General features: G+C 39.9%; 1 protein-coding gene across 2 annotated transcripts in view; it reads left to right on the plus strand.

The window, feature by feature from the left end:
• The window catches only part of LOC113493842 (clathrin heavy chain), a 28612-nt gene that overhangs the window by 10562 nt on the left and 2169 nt on the right, over nucleotides 1–15881 (plus strand). Inside the window, exons 4-26 of one of the 2 annotated variants that reach the window (XM_026871876.1) lie at nucleotides 1838–2095; nucleotides 2315–2503; nucleotides 3696–3950; nucleotides 5166–5362; nucleotides 6362–6542; nucleotides 6727–6920; nucleotides 7150–7376; nucleotides 7871–8042; nucleotides 8416–8694; nucleotides 9060–9278; nucleotides 9716–9858; nucleotides 10083–10217; nucleotides 10524–10746; nucleotides 11114–11288; nucleotides 11615–11769; nucleotides 12212–12436; nucleotides 12811–13051; nucleotides 13333–13658; nucleotides 13971–14120; nucleotides 14511–14753; nucleotides 15062–15176; nucleotides 15472–15638; nucleotides 15724–15810. In XM_026871876.1, coding sequence (XP_026727677.1) covers nucleotides 1838–2095; nucleotides 2315–2503; nucleotides 3696–3950; nucleotides 5166–5362; nucleotides 6362–6542; nucleotides 6727–6920; nucleotides 7150–7376; nucleotides 7871–8042; nucleotides 8416–8694; nucleotides 9060–9278; nucleotides 9716–9858; nucleotides 10083–10217; nucleotides 10524–10746; nucleotides 11114–11288; nucleotides 11615–11769; nucleotides 12212–12436; nucleotides 12811–13051; nucleotides 13333–13658; nucleotides 13971–14120; nucleotides 14511–14753; nucleotides 15062–15176; nucleotides 15472–15638; nucleotides 15724–15810 — 4556 coding nt within the window. The remainder of the gene's footprint in view (nucleotides 1–1837; nucleotides 2096–2314; nucleotides 2504–3695; nucleotides 3951–5165; nucleotides 5363–6361; nucleotides 6543–6726; nucleotides 6921–7149; nucleotides 7377–7870; nucleotides 8043–8415; nucleotides 8695–9059; nucleotides 9279–9715; nucleotides 9859–10082; nucleotides 10218–10523; nucleotides 10747–11113; nucleotides 11289–11614; nucleotides 11770–12211; nucleotides 12437–12810; nucleotides 13052–13332; nucleotides 13659–13970; nucleotides 14121–14510; nucleotides 14754–15061; nucleotides 15177–15471; nucleotides 15639–15723; nucleotides 15811–15881) is intronic. The other variant, XM_026871883.1, reaches the window with a different exon arrangement.

Genomic DNA, 15881 nt, shown 5'->3' on the forward strand with positions numbered 1-15881 from the left:
GGCATTGTTGAAAGTTTTTGGTATTTGACCTTCTAAAATTTATTCTATACGGGGTTCAGCTACCAAATTAATCTTTACATAACTATCCCACGTATCAAGTAGCCCTTCTGCCCTTATCTTCACACTGATCGTCTGGCGCGCAGTGGAGAAAGGATCGCGAGATAATATCGTGCAACGTGTAACTTGGTAGGGGGCGTCCGTGACTCATGCGGTGACCAAACCGATGTATGTGCGACCTGTTATGTGTGAACGATGAATATGCTATCACGAAACAGCTAGCAACTGACGACATTTTATGGTACTAAAAATAATGAATAAGGGATAATTCCTCTTAAAGATAAAATGGCACTGAAAAGTATAGACGATTCTTCTTTTATGTACTATGTAGCGTTTTCGAAATCTGTGTTATCGAATTTAGGAAAATACAATATTTTTTCATGGATCCCTTGTGAATGTTGCATTTTGCCTATTATCTGACCTCAACAACAATTTCCCTTTACCTAATTCGTATTAAGACTGGATCGATGATTCTATATACGTACAATGACGAAAAAGTCTAATAAAAATCTTGACTAATAACTTAATCTTGAATACGTCAATTTATATTTGTATTGTTTGAACTGATAAAAAATATCTGATAACAGATAAATTAAATAGTCCTATGATACAAATACACCTTCTTCAATTTCAACCTACTTAAAACGTTTTAAGTCTACAAAAGTAATTAGAATATAAACAATTAAATAACAGGAATGCCGAAATTCCTACAACAAGGCGCGCAGAATCGTTAAGATCTGAGTACTTAATAGCTCTCTCCTAAAGGTTTTCCTTTAACGCCCACGTTCCACCCACGCAGCTGTTTGGACTAGCACACCTACTTATACCTTCTACTTGTGAAGTTGTGACGTAAACGAACCACTCTGGAAATTAAAACGTTTTGGTCGATGATATTGTTTATAATGGAAAGCACTTGTGAATGGTCAATTTTGCACGTTAAGGATAAATAAGGATGCTTTAGGGTTCGGTACACTAAAATTGTGTTTTATTAAATATATGCAAGAGTCAAGAATGTTAAACTGTTCTAGTCTCACCATTTCCTATATTTGAGGTCGGGTTTCCTAACTCGTCTACGCCAGGGTAATCTGTAATGGGTTGTAATTTCAGGCAAACGGACTTCCTTGAGACCGCTCTCTATTTTTGCCCACCAGTTTACCGGCTAACGTCGACCTTAAAACTATATCACAAAACATAGAAATATATAAAGAGAACTAAACCATAAAATAAATCAAAACACTAAAGTCCAAACCATTGTCTCCAGTTCTGCAATAATAAATTCACCTGCAATGACAAGTCGTTATATCTTACGGTAACGATCGTTATGCTCCGCAGCGCCAACGATGCTCCTGTCTGGAAATTCTCTGGCATTACAAATCATGGCATTTGTCTGGCATTCTTAATATCCGTTACGAACAGAGCAAGGAATCCTTCTTAAATGTCCCCGTATTAATATTGCGTGTGGTGCGTCCGCTTTTATGAAGGACGACGACGGTTGAGTTTGGACCTATTGAAGCCGTGACTGCGAAATGCTCTTTATTATAGTGTATTTAGACATTATACATAGTACATTTATATTATAAACGTGAAAAGAATTCTGCCTTTTTTAAACTTGACGGAAAATTTTTACGGATGATTTCGATGGATAGTTTGATACGAAAGAATAGGTGGAATTGAATTTTGTAAATGAGGCATTTAAACTCACATTCATTACAATTTTTTTTATTTAAAAGTAAGACTTAACCGAAAGATCTGAACTATATTTTCCCTTTATCATCGCCAGCAGCTCAAAAGACCCTCCAGATCTTCAACATCGAGATGAAGTCGAAGATGAAGGCCCACACGATGACCGAAGACATCGTTTTCTGGAAGTGGATATCCCTAAACACCCTCGCGCTCGTCACCAAGATGTCGGTGTACCACTGGTCCATGGAGGGCGACTCCACGCCCGTCAAGATGTTCGACAGACACTCCTCGTTAGCAGACTGCCAGATCATCAATTATAGGACCGATCCGAAACAACAGTGGCTGCTTCTTGTTGGTAAGTTAATGAAAGACTATTTGGTAGTCTTTTACTGACTTAATTAGACTCAGGGGACTTCGGGGCCTTTCGCCGATTAAGGTCATCCCGGTCCTATCTTTGCCTTTGCCAGAACTACAACGGTTGGTTGTGATCTAGGCACACCTTCTTCTAATACTGTTATTAACTAATTGAACCTTAAACGGCATAGAGTGGTAACAATCCTCATAACTTCCCCAGGTATCTCAGCCCAGCAGAACCGCGTCGTGGGCGCGATGCAGCTCTACTCGGTAGAGCGCAAGTGCTCACAGCCCATCGAAGGGCACGCCGCCTCCTTCGCCACCTTCAAGGCGGAAGGCAACGGCGAGCCCTCTACCCTGTTCTGCTTCGCCGTCAGAACAGCACAAGGCGGAAAACTGCATATCATTGGTGAGTTCAAAACCAAGACATTTTTAAAGCTCAACGTTTGAAATAATTCAATTTTTATGTTGTTAAGCTTTAGAAACATTCAAATAAGAAACAAACAAACATTAAAGCACCCAAACTTACAGCCGTATTTAAGCACGACTGACATTAGATGAAAAGCTTAGGTGTCATGCAGTCTTGCTGCTTTTGTCATAATGTTACTTAGCTAAGTTATCTTGTAAACGGCTGTTAGACTTGGATAGCTAAAAGTGACAGTAGTTTAAGTTGAAAATAAACTTGAGTGATTCGATGCGCATCAACGACCTTCGTCACATTTGAATTCGTATAATAGAAGCATCAAAACTTTTTAATTGATCACAAACAGCATTCATAACATAAATAACTATGTAATATACTACTTATGAATCATTAAATAGTCGCCTATGAAATAATAGGCAGTAAATACAACCACAATGTAAGTAAACAGTGACATAAAACTATGATGTAATCATATAATCACATGTGATATCACACAAATCTAATATAACTTTGAATGTATAAATGTTGAAATGAGGTTTTCACTTGACCTAGAATGTATTATCACATTCATTCATCATTCCCCTGCCCTTATCCCAATTATTTTATTTGGGGTCGGCGCAACATGTCATCTTCTTCCATACCTTCCTATCGGCCGTCATCTCATAAGAAACACACTTATTGTATTATCACATTCATAACACCGATTTTATGCGAATAAATAATACATAGTTTTAATTATAATTTCTAATAACGTATGTGTTCTTGTTTATATTTAACGCTCGTTTTATTTGACCGGCTTCGTCATTCACTTTAAACTTGATTTTGCTACCTTTTATAATCTCTCCGCATTTTCTTGTCTTATTTGAGATTGGTCTAAACAAAACTAGACTTGTAATTCAAGGAATAACCTCATTCACCAAGGTGTTTAGAGAGATAAACATCGAAATTGTTTTTATAATGATTTGATGCTTTCAGCTTAAATTATAGTAATCTTGGAAATACCAAATGACATCACTGTTCTTGCGCCCTCGTTTTGGTTTCTGAGTGTCGCCGAATGTAATGAGAATCCTCATCATGTACAAGCAAAACAGAAGTCAAGCCAATATTTGACTATGCCACTGTTCTTGCACATCAACCATTAATTGATCCTCCACTAATTGAGTTTATCTGTTCACAGAGGTCGGCCAAACGCCTGCGGGCAACCAGCCCTTCCTCAAGAAAGCAGTGGACGTCTTCTTCCCCGCCGAAGCACAGAACGACTTCCCCGTCGCCATGCAAGTCTCCCCGAAGTATGACGTCATCTATCTCATCACCAAATACGGCTACATACACATGTATGACATTGAGACTGGTACCTGCATTTACATGAACCGTATCTCGTCAGATACGATTTTTGTTACGGCACCTCATGAAGCAACTGGCGGTATTATTGGTAAGTGTTTATCAATCAACTCAGTCTATGCGGTCCGCCCTGGACATATCCCCCCTCCAAGTTGTGCCACAACACCCGATCCTTCTGCCTTTCACAGTCAGTCCATAGTAGACTCCAATTCGATAAGTTTTTAATCAATTTAATTATTTTATGGAGTAATATAAATTCTACATAGAAGACATGCAAAACAACACACCATGGCGGTCAGCTGTTAACAGATTTGCTCGATTATCTTGTATTAATACATTGCTGTTTGTTTATACCGCGTACACTAAGTTAAATAGTGACTGTTACAAGAAAACATATTAGAAATCTTGATGCTTGCTTCCAATAGCCTTGACCACAGACACGCACTAAAAATTAGTTATAATTACAAAAGTATGACTTATACCGTAAATCAATCGTAAAATCTCCGTGAAAAACAATACAAATTGTGTAAATTATAAATGATAAATTAAATTCATTTTATAAAGTATATTTTGCAGCGAATATTTATCGTCAACTTGTAACAACAGCAACTGATAATAAACTAACAAAAGAGTTATTAGTTCAACTCCTCAAATGAGGTCACATACACATTGAAGCCAAAGGTTATCACTAAACGTCTCCAGACGCATTACATCTGTCTAGCATGCATATTATAAACAAAACAAGAATTAACTTAAGTTTATTTATTAATGTGGCATAAAACAAATCGTGGTATAGAAGTTGGATGAGTCATTACCTTAGTCAATGTTACACGGTAGTCATATCATGGTGGAAATCACGTGATAATTGATATAGATTATCTTGCGATTAGGTTTTTGTACTATAATAATGTCGCATAGGTATTATTCTGCTTTTTATGCGTTACCGAGATTTGTGGAATGAATGGATGTAGGATTTCCCTCAGTAATGCTTGGATACATCTGTTTTCCTCAAAAATGAAAATGAAATGGCACCGATGCTTGCTTTGCAAAGTGATGGCAAATAATGTTGACAAGTACATGAGTTGTAAACGTCAAAATAAATAAGCAATCACTCTATTAAAACACAAATAATTAAATTTAAAAAATATTCACTATCTTTAAAGCCTATTACTGCAATCAAAATCAGAAAAAATAAATTCAAACAGTGTATATCAAAAACTGCGTGCACTAAAACTGTATCAGACCTCTGAAACTTAGCTATTTGAGCATAATTTATTAACACTAACATAACATAATTCTCCAACAGGTGTAAACCGCAAAGGCCAGGTCCTCTCGGTGACTGTCGAGGAGGACTCCATCGTGCCGTACATCAACACGGTGCTGCAGAACCCCGAGCTGGCGCTGCGGCTCGCTGTCAGGAACAACCTCGCCGGCGCCGAAGAATTGTTCGTTAGGAAGTTCAACATGCTGTTCACTAATGGACAGTATGGGGAGGCCGCTAAGGTTAGTACTACTGTCAATTAAAGATATTTAAAACGTAGACTTATTTAAATCACATCACCAAGCATGGCATGGCACATTCTTTCTTATAAGTGTTGCCATTGAACATATCGCCAGTCTATCGAATCGGGTACCTTAATAGTGGGCAGTAATAAGAAGTTTAAGTGTTAAACTAGGTGCATTTGTAAATTAATGGTTTAAAAAATATTAATACAATTTCACTCATATTTTTTGCAAAGTAATGAGTTAGACAACTTTATGATCTGTTAAAAAATAAAAGTGTAATAATAGCACCGCACAAAACATATATTCAATTCGTTATTGTTACCATTACTTAATATACAAACGTATAATTCAATTTTACAAAATATAATAATGTGTACGACCACGACATAATAGAAAATTATACATCGTAGCGTGGGCGAGGATCAATATCATGACGTCACAAACACCTGCCCATTACGACATCGGTCCTCACCATACGTGTACCATGTATATACAGGGTGCTATTAATACTGACCGAATACGTACAACGTATTTTACAAGATCTGTCTGTACATTTGTTTGTTATTCAGGGTACTATAATACTACCATGCGTTTTCTTTTTGTACACATTGCTTTCAGCATACTCTACTTGGACTGTATACAGGGTGTCATTAACTGTATTATATGTGTACGCTCGTAATATGCTTACTAGGGGCGGTGGGTAGGTATAAAATATATCCGGTTATTGTAATCTGTTGTCGGTTTAGATATCAAAAGTACAGATAATGTATGCAGTAAGTTTTTAGTCGGTTTAAAAAAAGTTTATTTTACATGGTTGTTGACTATGCATATTTGTTATTTGTTTTTCCGAAAAATTTACAAAAAAAATAAAATTGTTCCATGCTGTTAGTATGTAAATCGATCTCGCCTAGGTGTTTTGTACGCGTGACTTAGATGTTGGCCACCGCCCTTCGACACTAGGATTACCAACAGACTAATAGTTGTTTTGTCCTGCAGGTAGCAGCGATGGCCCCGCGCGGCATCCTGCGCACCCCGCAGACCATCCAGCGCTTCCAGCAGGTCCCGACGCAGCCGGGACAGACGTCGCCGCTGCTGCAGTACTTCGGCATCCTGCTCGACCAGGCGCAGCTCAACAAGTTCGAGTCCTTAGAGCTGTGCAGGCCCGTCTTGCTGCAAGGTAAATATCGAGCAAGATAAAACTAATACTTTCAAATGCCAGAAGTTAAGGTCTCACAAACTTGTGTGTGTTTGTATAAAAAAAAACTAGTTTAAAATTGAAATGAAACCTAAACCCAATGTAAAACAACAAGAAAGATTACCAAATCGAATAATTCATCGTTTTTTATCTTTTTCTTGTACAGGTCGCAAGCAACTGCTTGAAAAATGGTTGAAGGAAGAGAAACTTGAATGCTCTGAAGAGCTGGGTGACCTAGTGAAGCAGGTGGACCCGACCCTCGCTCTCTCCGTGTACCTGCGCGCTAACGTCGCCAGCAAGGTCATACAGTGCTTCGCTGAGACCGGACAGTTCCAGAAGATCGTGCTTTACGCTAAGAAGGTAGGACCTTTTATAATAAATGAGACTATCGCTTTTCAGGGGCTAATTAATGGGAAGGACAAAAGGAGCAGAAAAAATGGGAGGCCAATACTCGCGGCCTTTCGCTGTTTATTGTAAGAAATAGGTCTTTCCTTAGTTGTTCCACAAAACCAAGAGTTCAGACTTGGGTATTCAGTCCAATTGAAGCAAGTGTTGCCTGATTAACCTTGATATAACTCGTGTGTCCCAGGTGGGCTACACGCCGGACTACATCTACCTGCTGCGCTCGGTCATGCGCACCAACCCGGAGCAGGGCGCGGGCTTCGCGGGCATGCTGGTGGCCGAGGAGCCGCCGCTGGCCGACATCCAGCAGATCGTGGACGTCTTCATGGAGCAGAACATGGTGCAGCAGTGCACCGCCTTCCTGCTCGACGCGCTCAAGAACAACCGCCCCGAGGAGGGGCCGCTGCAGACCAGGTACAAATAACTCTTCTAACAACTTGTTCAATAACACAATAGGGTATTTGACTGAATATTATAAAATAAATCTTTGTAGTCCTTCAGATAGATAGGTTTCCTCAAAATATTCAATATGTTCCGTTCATTTTATTACAATATAAAAAGTAAGGAAGATAAAAAGCACTTAAGCATGGTAGTGGGGTCTAAAACTTTCCCTTGTTAGTAAAAAGCGTACTGGTAAGACACAACATTATAAATCTCTGTACACCTTGATTTTTTGTTTTCGAAATAAAAGAAAAGGTACGTGTCGAATACCCTATTGAAAAAATTAAGCGACGCCTTACTTGATTTAGAGTGGCGTCTCACTTCTACAATTACAATAGACTCATTTTAAGAGGTGATGTCAAGCTCCCTGAGCTTTATGCGGATGTTAAATTCGATGGATATTAATATTAACTTTAATTTTTTATCGTTCAATCAGTGTGTAACTAACTAACCCGTGTCCCCCGCAGGCTGCTGGAGATGAACCTGATGTCGGCCCCGCAGGTGGCGGACGCCATCCTGGGCAACGCCATGTTCACGCACTACGACCGCGCGCACGTGGCGCAGCTGTGCGAGAAGGCGGGCCTGCTGCAGCGGGCGCTCGAGCACTACACCGACCTCTACGACATCAAGCGGGCTGTGGTTAGTAACCAACAGCTGTTCTAATTTCCTCTATTCTATTTTATATCATTACTTTAAAAATAACCTGTAATTTGTGTGCAAAAAGTTTGGAACTAATATCGAAATAGGTCTAAAGTTTTTCTGTTAAATGGGACAGGCCCTCCACACAAACGCATCATTATAACTCCTGTAAACTAAGATCAAGAAAAATAAGTAAAGAAAACAACCTAGCACTTAAGCTTGGTGTGTCCCAGTGTTTACTGTCTTTAACCTATATGGAAATAATCCAAAAGCAGGAGTATTAAATCAATATTAATATACACCGTGATTTTTTATTCGTCTTACAAAAGCAGTTTCCGAGTACTTAATAATTAAAACCTTATTCCACCCTCAGGTTCACACCCACCTCCTCCCCGCGGACTGGCTCGTCACATACTTCGGCAGTCTCTCCGTTGAAGATTCTCTGGAATGCCTCAAGGCCATGCTACAAGCCAACATCCGCCAGAACTTACAGATCTGCGTGCAAATAGCCACCAAGTATCACGAACAGCTGACAACCAAGTCTCTGATCGAGTTGTTCGAGAGCTTCAAGACTTACGAAGGGTTATTCTACTTCTTAGGATCCATTGTCAACTTCAGCCAAGATCCCGAAGTACACTTCAAGTATATTCAGGTATGTTTCGATATTAGATGATTTTAAGAACGATGTCAATGTTAATATCTGGATAGGATAAGTTTTTTAAAGTATAATGCTAGATAGTCTTATGTGAATGTTACTATAAATGAGGATTGTAGTACTTTTGTTAGTGCTCTATGAGTAATGACAAGTAAAATACATAACTCTGTGTTTGTGATTCTGTGTTGAACACCTGTTCCTTTACTAACATTAATGTGAAATATTTATTGTAAATCATAAAATATATGAGACAAAAAGTCAAGCCCTAGTTCAACTTTTATTAGAGTGGGGCACACTAAAACTATTTGAATAATTGCAAATAAGTAAATGATAAGTATTTATCAACGTAACTATGTACCCAGGCTGCCTGCAAGACCGGCCAGATCAAGGAAGTGGAACGTATCTGCCGCGAGTCGAACTGTTACAACGCGGAGCGCGTGAAGAACTTCCTGAAGGAGGCCAAGCTGCCCGACCAGCTGCCGCTCATCATTGTCTGCGACCGCTTCGACTTCGTGCACGACCTCGTGCTCTATCTGTACAGGAACAGCCTCCAGAAGTATATCGAGATCTATGTGCAGAAGGTGAGAGAGAAAACATGTTTTATTTCATGTATTTTGAGTTAACCATGTCTCAATGAAACAGGCACCTTTTAAGTTGTTACAAAGGATTTGAAATGATACACATGTTTAAAATTTCAATGTCTAACATTCGCATAAACCTAAGAAACCACTATTACAAAGGCTGTTTTGTAGCTGAAGTTCTAAAACATGTATATTCTTGTGAATCTGCTCCCCATTATAGACAGATTTAGACATTATAGACAGATAGTAAAAAAATTGTTGCATTGAATGGCAATCTAGTTATTCTTTTTCTTCATATTAATAGCGTCAGATAACAATGGAAAAATATATACCACATGTCGCTATATTGGTGTCATTAATGATAAAACCATAGCACCACGCTTTGTGTTATTAGATCAAAACGAGGAATACATAGTTAACTGTTTATTGCCCGTCAGGTGAACCCATCCCGTCTGCCGGTCGTAGTGGGCGGTCTCTTAGATGTGGACTGCGCTGAAGACATTATCAAGAACCTCATCTTGGTCGTGCGAGGACAGTTCTCCACTGATGAACTGGTCGCTGAAGTCGAGAAGAGAAACAGGTAAAAGAGCATAACAATGTTACGATTTGTACAAGTAATTTGGCAAAGTAAAGCGTCAGTCGCTTTGAGACTAATAAAGGTCCCATTTGAATGAAACTGTGAAATACAAAATGTTAAGAAAAGAAAGACTGGAAGTCGAGAGAACTCCAGCAACGGGATGATATTGATACCATAAATTAATGATTATTGTTTGACTTTTAACTTAATCATTATTTTGTAAACAGATTGAAACTGCTGCTGCCCTGGCTAGAGACCCGCGTGCACGAAGGAAGCACAGAGCCTGCCACACACAACGCACTCGCTAAGATATACATCGACTCCAACAACAACCCTGAGCGATTCCTCAAAGAAAACCAATGGTGAGTCATCATTTGTTCACGATTTAAAAAAGAATCGGTCACTATATAAGTAGCAAATAACTAAGGTGCGACTAAATCGCTAAGGTAAAAGTCAGACGCCGTTAGTATTTGAACAACCCTTTAATGTGAATTGACTGATTGCTAAACCAAGCATGTCGATCAAATACTTGCTGATTAATGGACACACTTAGCTGCCATTAATTTGTTAGTGTTGATGCAAGATGACTACAAAACAATTTCATATCACTGGAAAGTGCTTTCATAGTTTGGAAGAGGATTGTGGTACACAGCTGTTGTTGTGTCCAGGTACGACTCCCGCGTGGTGGGTCGCTACTGCGAGAAGCGCGACCCGCACCTGGCGTGCGTGGCGTACGAGCGCGGCCAGTGCGACCGCGAGCTCATCGCCGTCTGCAACGACAACTCGCTGTTCAAGACGCAGGCGCGCTACCTCGTCCGGCGCCGCGACCCCGACCTGTGGCTCGACGTACTCGCCGAGGACAACCCCTACAAGCGACAGCTCATCGACCAGGTACACCAACACACCTACTTCTTACCTCACAGATAAAGGAATAACCAGATTTTCCTTAGTTTTAGGAGCTAGGCTATGCCATTAGATGAAACAACGCCAGTTGAGTCAGAGGACATGCTCATATACCCGTCCAATGCGGCCTATCTTACTTCTTGATGTACTGATGTTAATTATATGCAATTTTTGCCATCAAAAGTCAAGAAAGTAGAATGGGAAATAGCTAAATTTTATCTCAAACCTCCACACATATTTAACATTAGGTTGTTCTTTAATTATTAATTAAGTTTTATCTTTTAACCTGTAAGTATTCCAGGGCACTATAAATAAATAAATTACGAATGAAATAACACTGGAACATACATTACAGGTGGTACAAACAGCACTCTCAGAAACCCAGGACCCTGAAGATATCTCGGTAACAGTGAAGGCATTCATGACAGCAGACCTGCCTAACGAGCTTATCGAGCTCCTCGAGAAGATTGTACTCGACAACTCCGTGTTCTCCGACCACAGGAACTTGCAGAACTTGCTTATACTTACTGGTAATATATCTTGTATTATTAATTACGTCCTTCAGAGTCCTAACAAAGCTGTATTTTTAAGACGTTAAAAGAGAACATTGTCCATTTGAAATATTTTCTAGACAATTGGTTGGTTATCCTCTGATTCTTGTTCTAGCTAGTTTGAGGTGCTACAAAGAGATATTTGTAGATCAAAAAGTTGCACTTTTTTGTACCACAATTAAAGTCTTTATTTAGTAAGAAACAAATACAAATTTGAAAACCAACTTCAATGATTGCCAGTATATAACAAATATAACAATGTACTCAAATTTAACTGTCATTCAAATTCCAACCTTCCTACACAGCAATAAAGGCGGACCGTAGCCGCGTAATGGAGTATATCAACCGCCTGGACAACTACGACGCGCCCGACATCGCCAACATCGCCATCAACAACGAACTCTATGAGGAGGCCTTCGCCATCTTCAAGAAGTTCGATGTCAACACCTCTGCCATTCAGGTGAATACCTAATAAATATGATGTTAAAAATACTGTCCAATCTGTTGGATAATGTGAGACATCTATAGATTAAAAGAGATACATAGTCTCTTATAAGAAAGTTGGTAGTTATATGAACTTGGATACATTTTAATTGACGTGTTAGGGTGACTGTGTCTGTACCTATACTTTTTCATAAATCAATGAAGGTTACAGTTAAAACTAATGAGAAATTAATTGATTAAACTATAAATGTCACTGATCCCGAATTTAAATCGACCATTGTCAGTGTCTTATTCTCTAGACAATAAAATTCAAAATTCAAGTCAATAATTTTAAAATCTCCTAATAGATACGCAGGAGAACACACTGACGGATTTATAGACAGTAAATACAACATCTAACCCATTTACTCAAAATCGTGTTGAATAAAAAGTTTTAACATTTATATTTCATCAAACAGGTGTTGATCGAGCAAGTGAAGGACTTAGAGCGCGCGTACGAGTTCGCGGAGCGCTGCAACGAGGCGGGCGTGTGGTCGCAGCTGGCCAAGGCGCAGCTGCAGCAGGGCCGCGTCAAGGAGGCCATCGACTCCTACATCAAGGCGGACGACCCCTCCGCCTACATGGACGTCGTGGCCACCGCCACTGACACACAGTCCTGGGAAGATCTCGTGCGGTACCTGCAGGTAAATAGTGCATTCGTATTACTTTGGTACCTGTTTCTAAGTTATAACATACGTACAGATTTTTTACGTTATCTTACCACTGTACCTATTTATCACAAATTAATTACTATGTTCCTAAGAATTATTCAAAACTACTGATATGTTTCGTGTTTCGTTCAGACATTTCGTGAGACGGATTCATATCGTCGCACTACTTCCGGATCCAACCGAAATTCATAAGCTGAAACGGCCTTAACTAAACTAAAGTACTACGCTATGTATTGCTATCACATAAATATTCATTCTTCGAAAGCATATACTGCATTATCATTTCATAAGAACACAACACCTACATCCATACCGTACAAAATCTAACCAAGCCATTTCGTCACCAGATGGCCCGCAAGAAGGCGCGCGAGTCCTACATCGAGTCTGAGCTGATCTACGCGTACGCCCGCACCGGCCGCCTCGCCGACCTCGAGGAGTTCATCTCGGGCCCGAACCACGCAGACATACAGAAGATCGGAGACCGCTGCTTCGATGACAAGATGTATAATGCAGCCAAACTGCTATACAATAATGTCAGCAACTTTGCTCGCTTGGCCATCACACTTGTACATCTTAAGGAATTCCAGGGTGCGTTATATTTTATTAGTAATCTTTACAGTGGGTTGGAGTGCAGGTTTTTATTTTCTGAACCAATTGTTCATGGTCTAGTGACAAATTCGACTTATACCACAAGTGGTTGACGAAGTTAATTGTATCACTAAATAGGGATGAAATTCAATTACAATGATTATTCAAATGATTAATGACCTAAAAACAGGAAATCGTACTCGTATTTGACCTTAAATTACGTAAAATTTATCTATTTCTCTTAAACCTCTATACTAAATTCAATTTTGTGTACATTGCAGGTGCGGTGGACAGCGCCCGCAAAGCCAACTCGACCCGCACCTGGAAGGAGGTGTGCTTCGCCTGCGTGGACGCGGGCGAGTTCCGCCTCGCGCAGATGTGCGGCCTGCACATCGTAGTGCACGCCGACGAGCTGGAGGACCTCATCAACTACTACCAGGACCGCGGACACTTCGACGAGCTCATCAGCCTGCTGGAGGCCGCGCTAGGCCTCGAGAGGGCACACATGGGCATGTTCACCGAGCTCGCCATCCTCTACTCCAAGTACAAGCCCGTCAAGATGCGCGAACATCTGGAATTGTTCTGGTCCAGAGTTAATATTCCTAAGGTTAGTTGCTGCTGACTACTATAATACGAGAGAATAAACGATAAACGTGCATTCTTACATTCATTTGCGGAAGTCACCATGGCAATATACATAGTAGTAACTAATTCAACATGTTGTTTTAACATGCTGATAAATAACATTTTGACTTATAGCCATCTATCTTTCGTGTTTCAATCAACTTTCAAGAATAAACAAAACAAAAGTTCCGCCGATACAATCGAGTAAATAAATTTAGAAAATTATTAAAATACATGCAACCTTCTTACAATCCACCACTGACAAACAAATATTTACCTATAATTTCATTATTAGGTTCTCCGCGCGGCGGAACAAGCTCACCTGTGGTCGGAGCTGGTGTTCCTGTACGACAAGTACGAGGAGTACGACAACGCCGCGCTCACCATGATGCAGCATCCCACCGAGGCCTGGCGCGAGGGACACTTCAAGGATATTATCACCAAGGTATGTACTACATATGATGTTTATTGTTATACATAAACTGGTAGCAGGTTGATGTTTTACAAAACTTTGGTTGCAAAGTTAACCAAGATATTAGTTGAGATAAAATTCTATTGTAATAAGATTTTAGCACCAATAGTTAATCAAAATTTTAAAAGGTTTTAAAAATTACCAGTATTTCCCAAGACATGTTTCAAATTAGCATTTAGTTTTAAGTACTTGAGCCCTTGTTGTTCCCCAAAAGCACAAAAACGGCTCTTAAAGATTTCAGTGTAGTTACCGACTATTATTGCTGACTCTTATACCGAAATCCACTAGTGGTTGCAATGTTTTCGCTCTACCTAAACAAAATCCTAAGCTTCCCACAATAATTCAATTCTCTATCACCGCCAGGTCGCGAACATGGAGCTATACTACAAAGCCATCCAGTTCTACCTGGACTATAAGCCTCTCCTACTGAACGACCTGCTGCTGGTCCTCGCCCCGCGCATGGACCACACGCGCGCCGTCACCTTCTTCACGAAGGCCGGACACTTGCAGCTCGTCAAGGCCTATCTGCGCTCTGTACAGAGCCTCAACAACAAGGCTGTTAATGAAGCCCTCAACTCATTGCTCATTGATGAGGAGGACTACCAGGTATGTACAAGGAATATGTTGAATTAACCTTCACTTCACTTCCTTCAACAGTTGATGATATTAGCAGTGTACCAATAAAGTGTTTATTGTGGAAAATAAAGTTTGTAGAGACCTAATTAGAATACAGGAAAGAAATATTTTAAACACCAAGTGCAACATAATTCAGATTAATTAGAAAAAAAGAAAAGATTGGTGAATTGAGATACAAGGATAGCATAACACTGTTTATGAGTTTCAATATCTTGCTGATGAAAATATGCTTCACAATTACCATATTTTTTATTCAAATGTTAATTTTACTATTCCAGGGTCTAAGGACATCGATAGACGCGTTCGACAACTTCGATACGATCGCGCTCGCGCAGCAGCTAGAGAAACACGAACTCACCGAGTTCAGAAGGATCGCCGCTTACTTATATAAAGGTACTAAACAGTCATACATCGTAGTAGTCTGAAAAAATACTTAACTTCTGAACAGGCTTCTAAAGGAAAATGTTCTCAATTCGGCCAGTATTTTCCCACAATTGTTTTTTATACTGCTGATCCTTGATGTGATGCAAATCGTTGCTTTCTGCTCTGGGGTAAAGACGGAGTGTTTGTGTACCATTTAGATGGGAAAATTGATTGCACTGTAATATTTTCCTATTTCACGATCTATAATTCGCGATCACTCGATTTCACGATCGATCTATCCTAATGTTCCACGTGTGTTTAATAGGCAACAATAGATGGAAGCAGAGTGTGGAGCTATGCAAGAAGGACGCGCTGTACGCGGACGCCATGGAGTACGCGTCAGAGTCGCGCCAGCCTGATGTCGCGGAGGAACTGCTCAACTGGTTCCTCGAGAGGGACAATTATGAGTGCTTCTCAGCCTGCTTGTACCAGGTAACAAGATATCTCACCAAAAGATATCATATTGAACATAAAATCAATTTACATGTGAAACATATTAATCGGTGTTTTTTTCCAGTGTTACGACCTGTTGAAACCTGACGTAGTTATCGAACTAGCGTGGAGACATAACATCATCGACTTCGCTATGCCCTTCCTTATTCAGGTAACAACAGCAAAATACTATAAATATGCTTATATTTATGATACATAATAGAAGACGTGTTTACTAATGAA

This window comes from Trichoplusia ni, chromosome 1, assembly GCF_003590095.1.
Source record: "Trichoplusia ni isolate ovarian cell line Hi5 chromosome 1, tn1, whole genome shotgun sequence".
Lineage (NCBI taxonomy): Eukaryota > Metazoa > Arthropoda > Insecta > Lepidoptera > Noctuidae > Trichoplusia > Trichoplusia ni.